At 47.0% G+C, this 8,050-nt stretch overlaps 1 protein-coding gene across 3 annotated transcripts in view; it reads right to left on the bottom strand.

Annotated features, from left to right (window-relative positions):
* Positions 1 to 2,141: 2,141 nt before the first annotated feature.
* The window catches only part of Akr1a1 (aldo-keto reductase family 1 member A1), a 73,502-nt gene continuing 67,593 nt past the window's right edge, over positions 2,142 to 8,050 (bottom strand). For 2 of the 3 annotated variants that reach the window (XM_029565645.1, XM_017799235.2), the window contains 5 exons: positions 4,912 to 5,107; positions 4,434 to 4,633; positions 4,101 to 4,173; positions 3,886 to 3,972; positions 2,142 to 2,316 (listed from right to left, as the gene is read on the bottom strand). In XM_029565645.1, the coding sequence (XP_029421505.1) occupies positions 2,251 to 2,316; positions 3,886 to 3,972; positions 4,101 to 4,173; positions 4,434 to 4,633; positions 4,912 to 5,107 (622 nt within the window). In that variant the 3' untranslated portion in view covers positions 2,142 to 2,250. Of the gene's footprint in view, positions 2,317 to 3,430; positions 3,510 to 3,885; positions 3,973 to 4,100; positions 4,174 to 4,433; positions 4,634 to 4,911; positions 5,108 to 8,050 lie in introns of those variants that run through there. The other variant, XM_029565644.1, reaches the window with a different exon arrangement.

An 8,050-nucleotide genomic window follows, 5' to 3' on the forward strand; every position in this document is an offset into this window, starting at 1 on the left:
TTTCAGCCTGAGTATTCTTCAATATTTCTAACTCTTTTCTGAATTCATTCAGAAGTTTATCCCTATCTTCTTTCGGGTCTTTGATTTCTTTGTGTGTTCTTTAAATTCACTGAGTTCTTTTATCATGTTTATAATTGTTATTTTGAATTCCAAGTCCTGCATTATCTCTAGGGGGTTCTCATTGTACCCTAGAGGGACTATTGGTATTTGGTGGGGATATGTTATTTTGGTTTTTCATGTTATATTTTTCCCTGTGATTTTTGACATGTGAATTTTTTTTTTTTTTTTTTTTTTTTGTAGTTTCTGATTCTTGTGTGAGACTCAAGCCTTCAAGTTTAGGTCTGCTTCTTTTTGTGAACTTTATGTGTCTTTGTGGTTTACTTTTGGGGCATGAAAAACTCATTCCTCTAAGCTTCCACTTCTGTCTTTTGATTTTATATTGGAATGGCCAGATTGCTTTTGTCTTCAGGAGTTCCCACAAAGGCCCAAGTCAGATGAGGATAAGATGTTCTCAGGCGTTCTCCTAAGGTCTGGATCCCTCCAGAAAAGATTATGGCCTCAGGAATTTGGGGGTTGGACTGGCGTGGGAGCCAGTCCCAGGAAAGATGTTGGTCTAGGGCAGCTGGTGGCCGTGCCACCCAGAGATGCAAAGGAAGCTGGGGGTGGGAAACAGCCCCAAGCACTCCTGGGGACTGCACTGAGGAGCTGGGTTGGTCTAGATGCAAAGGATCAGGAAAAGGAAAGGTCAGCCCTGGCATCCAGGAAAGAGGCTGGTGGGTCTTGCACGCCCAGGGAAGTAGAGGGAGGTGAGGGCAGGGCCAGGCTGAGTTGGTCTGGATGCAAAGGATCAGGAAGCAGTGGTGGTTCCCCAGGTGTCCCAGGTGCCAAGACAAGTAATGGGAGAGGTCCCAGGCTACGAGGAGAGACCGAGGAGAGACCGACGGGAGAGTTGGGAGGGTAAATGAGGCTGGGGGAGTCAAGGCACCGAGGGGCGATCAACTTACCCCGAAGAGAGGCCTGCGGGTTAGAGAGAGGCCTGTGGGTCCTGCAGGCCCAGGGAAGCAGAGGGAGATGAGGGTGGGGCCAAGCCCAGAGTGCTCCTGGGGACCCAAGAGGGAACTGAGTTGGTCTGGATGCAAAGGATCAGGAAGCAGTGGTGGTTCCCCTGGTGCTTGGGGCACCAAAACAAGGAATGGAACAGGACCCAGGCTAGGAGGAGGGACATGTGAGGGAGATGGGCGGGTGAATGAGGCTGGGAGAGTCAAGGCACAGAGGGCAAGATTGACTTATCCCAGAGAGAGAGGCCTGCAGGTCCTCTTCATATTCTTAAACTTAGAGGCTACTAAGGCAGAGAGGAGTATGTTGGAAGCTGTTTGTCTATTATGTACATTGAGCTGTGGCAGGCTTGTTTACTGAGTTTGTGTTATGCACACCAGTATCTAATCTGCCTAATCAGGAGGAATGTGTTTATACAGAGAGCCTCACAACACCTGACCTTGAGGCAATAGTGGTAAACAAAAAGATCAAAGAAGCCTTTGAGGTGTCTGACCACTCCTTGACCCTCAGATACCAGGTGGGGAAAACAGCTGTTGAAACTAATTGAGTTCTTCTGTATAAAAAGGTGGAGCTGAAATAAACCCGGGCTGCAGGCCCTACTGTCAGCCGTCCCAAGCATCTTTTCTGTCTCTTATTTTTTCTTTCAATCCTCACTCCCCCTTTCAGGTACTGTCCGTCTTGGCCGGCTGGCACCGGCAGGAGTGAAAACTCAAGACCCACACTTTCCTTAAAGCCAGGTCAGTCAGTGCCAGGATCACGATACCAATCAATTTGTGGAATTCTTGATAAAGTGCAAGGGACGCACATAGTGCTAAAAAAAAAAAAAAAAAATGTGGCACTACCTGAATTCAGCTGCTTGCAAGGCACTCTAAAGCATTCTAAGTCTTTAATCCTAACACACTGGGGAGGAACGTGAATCTCTGTGAGATCAAGGCCAGTCTGGTCTACAATGGTGAGTTCCAGGTAAACCAGAGCTACATAATGAGACCCTGCCTCAAAACAAAATAAACGACAAGATCAGGAGTGGGCTTCAAGGGAGGTCACAGCTAGCTGTCCCTAAGAATAACAAGTTCCAACCGAAGGCCTGACCAGACAATCAAACAGTGGTATTTATTGTACCAATGGCTTTACTGACCCCTCTTTCTGGGGTGTGCAGGTAATACGTCTCTGCAGGGAATCTGAGAAGCTATGGTCTCAGTATGGGTCATTAAAAGGGTACAGAGGGTGTCCTGTATCTCTTGGGACCCTTTTTCCATCCACCTGAAAATAGAAAGAATTAGATGACTCCATTAGCAAGAACTGACATTCCAAAGACCCAGGGCATTTCCCCCAGCATTTTAGAATTCGTTACTTTTCTAATTTTTTAAATTTTATGTATTTATTTATTGGTCTTTTTGAGCAGGGTCTCCCAGTAGCCCCAGCTGGCCTGGAACTCTCTATGTAAATCAGGCTGGTCTCAGACTCACAGAGGTCCTCCTGCCTCTGCCTGAGTCTGGGATTAAAAGCATGCGCCACCATGCCAGGCTATTGTTTTCAATTTTATTGTATGTATATGAGTGTTTTGTCTGCATGTATACAAGTGCACCTGGGTTGTACAATATCTGCAGAGGTCAGAAGGGGATATCAAATCCCTGGGAACTGGTATTAAGGACGGTTGTTAGCCTCCATGTGGGTGTTAAGAACAAAACCAAGATCCTCTTAACCACTGAGCCATCTCTCCAGTCCCTTCCCCCAAATTATTTAGTTATTTTTATTATTATTTTTTGAGACAGGGTCTCCCTGTAGCCCCAGCTGCCTGGAACTCACAAAGAACCTCCTGCCTCTGCCTCCCAAGTGCTGGGACTAAATGCTTGTACCACCACGTGGGGTTCCTTCCCCCAACTTTTATGAAGAACTTTTGGCTAGTTTTTCACTATACCAGGTGGCATGAGCAGGAACCACAGCATTAACATCATTACAGCATCAAATCCACAGCCTGGTACATACCTGATCCTGCCTGGAAGACTTTGTAGTCTTTACTGGGACAACTTGTGCCCAGAATCTATTTATTTCCCTATAAGCAGTAGACTTCAACAAGGTCAAGAATGCCATCTGGGCTCCTCTCTTATTATTTTATTGGGTTAATTTGACTGCTTTGGAGAAATTATGTAGGTTCAAGATAATCAAGAAGTAGGTTTATACCAGGCATGGTGGCCTATGCCTTTAATCCTAGCACTTGGCAGGCACAAGCAGGCAGATCCAGGCCAGCCTGGTCTACATCCACAGCGAGTTCCAGGCCAACTGGGGCTACAGAGACACTCTGTCTCAAAACACACACACAAAAAGAATCAAAATTAGGATTCCCAGGTTTTATGAAGTATGCCTAAGGCACAGTAATTTCCTGACCTTGAGAAAAAGGAGACCACTGGAGCAGAGTTTGGTGGCACACAGCTGTCATCTTAGAACTTCAGAGGCTAAGACAAGAGGATAGAGTTCAAGGTAGCCTGAGCTACAAAGTGTAAACCTCTCTGAAAGGAAGGAAAGAGAAAGACTAAAAAAGAGAAGGCACAATGGCACCTTAGAAGGCCGAGGCAGGACAACTGCCAGGAGTTCGAAGCCAGCCTGGGCTACAAAGTTCTAGGCAAGCATGGGAAATCTGGCTCAACAAAGCAAAAAAAGGAAGAAGGAGAGGGAGGAAGGGAAGGAGGAGAGAAGGAAGAGAGGAAAAGAGTACTATATTTGGGGTGGCAATCCCTCCAATATGCTGTCCTTCTTCCAACCAGCAAGCCTGAGGCCAGACCTGGGCCACCCCACCCCATTCCCTGACCCTGAATGGCTACATATCCTTACCGTAATCATGGGCACAATGTAGCGCCAATTTTTGTTCAAGGCATCTAGCTGCTTCATCTCCTCTGGGCTAAAGCTGAAATCAAATACCTGGGAACAGGAAAGACAGCCTTGTGAGTGGTAGCTGGGGTCCCCCAATACTGTCTTCTTGGCCAGCCCAAATCAGGGGCAGAATGTATCTCAATAGACTAAAGAGGACAGAACCCATGACCAAGTACCTGAATGTTCTGAAGGATACGAGAAGGAGTGATACTTTTGGGGATGGTGATTACTTTCCTCTGAACCTGCCACCTAGGGTAGGGATCGAGCATAAGGAAAAAGAAGAAGAGTTAGTATTGAGGAACATTATCTTATCCTTCATGCAGCCTTCCCTAATTCCTTGACCACCTGAGCCCACTGGCATAGGAACATTGCCTCAGAGCCTCCCTCCAGATCACATGGCAAAATCCTCAGCCTCAAGCACTCAAATAATGAACTCACTCAATCCTTCCCTCCCAAATAGGCCTTCCTCATACCCTCCTAAGAGTTCCATTCCTAAGAATGCCGCATACCTCAGCAGGATCTGAGCTGGAGAGCGCCCATATTTTTCAGCCAGTGCCAGGACCACTGGTTCCTCAAGCAGGACAGGCTCATCAGGATGGCGCCAGGCACGATCAGAGGAACCCAAAGGGCTATAGGCAGTCACCTCCAAGCCGCGTGCTTGGCAGTGGGCAATGAGCTCACTTTGAGCCAGGTATGGGTGGCATTCCACCTGAAACAAGTAACACTCCTTCACCATGGGGTGACCACACCCAGCTTACCTGACCCCTTCCAGACACATGTCAGAACTAGCCCAACAGTGGGAACCTGCTGCCCACTGTTTTTCACTATTTTCCCTGGTGATCTCATTCTCTCCCAGGTTTTAAGCTCACCTTTATGCAGAACACTCCAACACTTCTGGTAACTTGCCAACTCCATTAGGAATCTCACCACCTGTCCATTCATGTACCCCCTTCTACTCATAACCTCTGATCTGCTTGTAGTGCTCACCTGCAAGACAGCTGGGCGCACGGAGGCCACACTGAGAACATCATCAATCTGCCGACTGCTGAAGTTGGACAAGCCCAGTGCTCGTACCAGCCCCTTGGCCACAAGTGCCTCCAGAGCCTTCCAGGTCTCCTTATAGTGGATAGAGTCATATCTAATAGTTCCATCAGCATTCTTGGGGAAGGGATTGTCTCCCCGCCTGAGTGAGACAAAGCACCCGCAAGTGTGGGCACAAATGTCATACTACTGCCTGACCTGCCCATCCAACTATTCTATATACCATACTGTAAGATTATGCCGGGTGGGGTGGCGCATGCCTTTAATCCCCTTGGGAGGCAGAGGCAGAGGCAGGTGGATCTCTGTAAGTTCAAGGCCAGCCTGGTCTACATAGCAAGTTCTAGGCCAGATGGGGCTACAGGGAGACCCTGCCTCTAAACAACATAAAAAGAATGAAGGTTAAAGTACCAAAAATTAAGGACGGCAATGCTCTCTTATTGTTCTAGATCTTAAGTCTATTAGCTCTACATGGATACACAGAATGCCCATGCCCATTTCTCCTCCTTTTCTTTTTGGTCTTTTTGAGACAGGGTCTCCCTGTAGCTCAGCTTTCCTGGAACTCCCTATGTAGACCAGGCTGGCCTCGAACTCACAAAGATCCGCCTGCCTCTGCCTCCCAAGTATTGGGATTAAAGGCCCGGCCCAGCATTTCTCCTCCTTTTCATAGGCCCAGATTCTAGCTCCTCTCCTCTAGTAGGGCTTCCTCAATGCCACCATCCTCACAGAGTTTTCTACCCATCTAGCACAGGGCACAATGCTGATAGGAGACTGCTCACACTTTCTGGTGAGACAGGTTCCTGGCCAAAACCTCAGGGGAGGTATAGTGCCTCAACAGAAGGGCAACGTGTTTTCCGAATGAACAGTGGCGCAGAAGGGACCACTCATGTAGTGGTACAAGCTGAGTGTTATCCCTTTTATATAGCTAAACATTTAGCTGCAGAGATGCCTAGGATCCCATGTTAAGCTCCTCTACTTGCCACACAGATGTGTTCCCATTCTGCTCTGCTGCTCTGATTATAAGTTACCAAAACTACTACTCCCCAATACCCAATTTCCAAGAAAAGACACAGTAAGGCTTACTCAAAGGCATAAGGCCAGTGCATCAAGTATAGGTCCAGATACTCCAGCTGGAGGTCAGCCAGTGTCTTCCGGAGGGCAGCTTCTACATCCTCAGGGTGGTGCTTTGTGTTCCACAGCTTGGATGTTACAAACAGCTCCTCCCGAGGCACCAACTGGGACAGAGGCAGAGTCCATTATGAGAAAAGCCCTGAGCACTTAGTGTCACCTACCACAGTTCTTTTTTCTTCCTTTCTTTTTCTTTCTTTCTTTCCTTTCTTTCTTCTTTCTCTCTTTCTCTCTCTCCTTCCTTCCTTCCTTCCTTCCTTCCTTCCTTCCTTCCTTCCTTCCTTCCTTCCTTCCTTTCTGTATATCTGTGTGTGTGCTGTATGTACATATTCATGTGGGTGTATGTGTGGTGCACATGAGGTCAACACTTGCTGTCTGCCTTTTTTTTTTCTTTTTTTCAGTCTTTTTGAGAGAAAGACTCCCTGGAGCCCAAGCTGGCCTCACAGAGATCCACCTTCCTCTGTGTCTGCCTCTGCCTCCTGAGTGCTGGGATTAAAGGCATGTGCCTGGCCTGGTCTACCCATAGTTCTAAGAGAGGAACAGGCAAGCACATGCCCCAGAATGTGGCCCAACATAAAATCATAAATTTACTTAAAATATCATGAGGGGGCCGGGTATGGTAGCACACGCCTGTAATCCCAGCACTTGGGAGGCAGAGGCAGGCAGATCTCTGTGAGTTTGAGGCTAGCCTGGTCTACATAGTGAGTTCCAGGCCAGCTGGGGCTACAGGGTCTCAAAAAAGGCCAAAAAAAAAATCATGAGGGTTTATATATATAATCATATATATATTTGATAATTCAATTGTGCAGTTCTCAAGTGGGAACTTTGCAAATGATAATGCCATGATGCCACTTTCCCTCAGCCACACCACAGTCCCAGCTTCATCCCTAAGTTCTTACACCCCATCTTCTTTGCATCCCCAGTTCTTACCTTGCCTGGTCCCACATTCTCCTTCAGGGCCTCCCCAATCTCAGGTTCATTGCCATATACAGCAGCACAGTCAATGTGGCGGTAGCCTACACTAAGGGCATATTTAATAGCTGCTTTCACCTGCCAGAGGGGAGGAAGGGAGATTTCAGTTCTATAGTTCCAAACTACAAACTTCAGCCACTACTGGTAGGGGAGAAGGAACACATGAAGGCCATGCAGGTGGGAGCGAGAGAATATAATTCTACCACTTGGTAGATAAAGGCAGGAGGATCAGAAGTTCAAGGTCATTCTATAATCCCAGCACTTAGGAGGCTCAGGAAGGAGGACCTATATAGGCTACATGATAATTTCCAGACCTGCCTGCGTTACACAGTGAGATCATCTCAAAAAGAGAAACAAGGGGCTGGAGAGATGGCTCAGCAGTTGGGAGCTCTGGCTTTTCTTGAGAAGGACCTGGGTTCTATTCCCTGCACCCACATGACAGCTAATAACCTTTGGTAACTCCAGTTCTAGGGGATCTGATGCCCTCTTCTGACCTCTGTGGTCACTGCATGACACGGGTGCAACTACATACATACAATACACTCATACACATAAAATAAAAAAAATTAAAAAAAAAAGAGAAACCAAAACAAAGAGGAGGAGGAGGCAGAAGAATATTTTTTAAAAATTTTATTTATTTATTTATTTTTATTTTATGTGTATGCGTGAATTGCCTGCATGTAGGTGAGTGCACCCGTATCGTGCAATGCCGTGGAGGTCAGAAGAGGGCTTCGGATTCCCCTGGAACTGGAGTTAAGGACGGTTGTAGCCGCCATGAGGGTGCTGGGAATCGAACCCGGGTCCTCTGCAAGTGCAGTCAGTGCTCTTAACCACTGAGCCATCTCTTCAGCCCCCAAATATTTTAAAAATAAAAATATTTAAAGTTTCCTAATTCTCATTAGACAGTTGATCTAGTAATTCCTCAAGCCTTGACTATATGTCCAACTTAGGAATGATCCAATTCTCAAGAAACCAGTGAGGGGGTAGG

This window comes from Nannospalax galili, unplaced genomic scaffold (genome assembly GCF_000622305.1).
Source record: "Nannospalax galili isolate Female #2095 unplaced genomic scaffold, S.galili_v1.0 scaffold1719, whole genome shotgun sequence".
In the NCBI taxonomy this organism is placed as follows: domain Eukaryota; kingdom Metazoa; phylum Chordata; class Mammalia; order Rodentia; family Spalacidae; genus Nannospalax; species Nannospalax galili.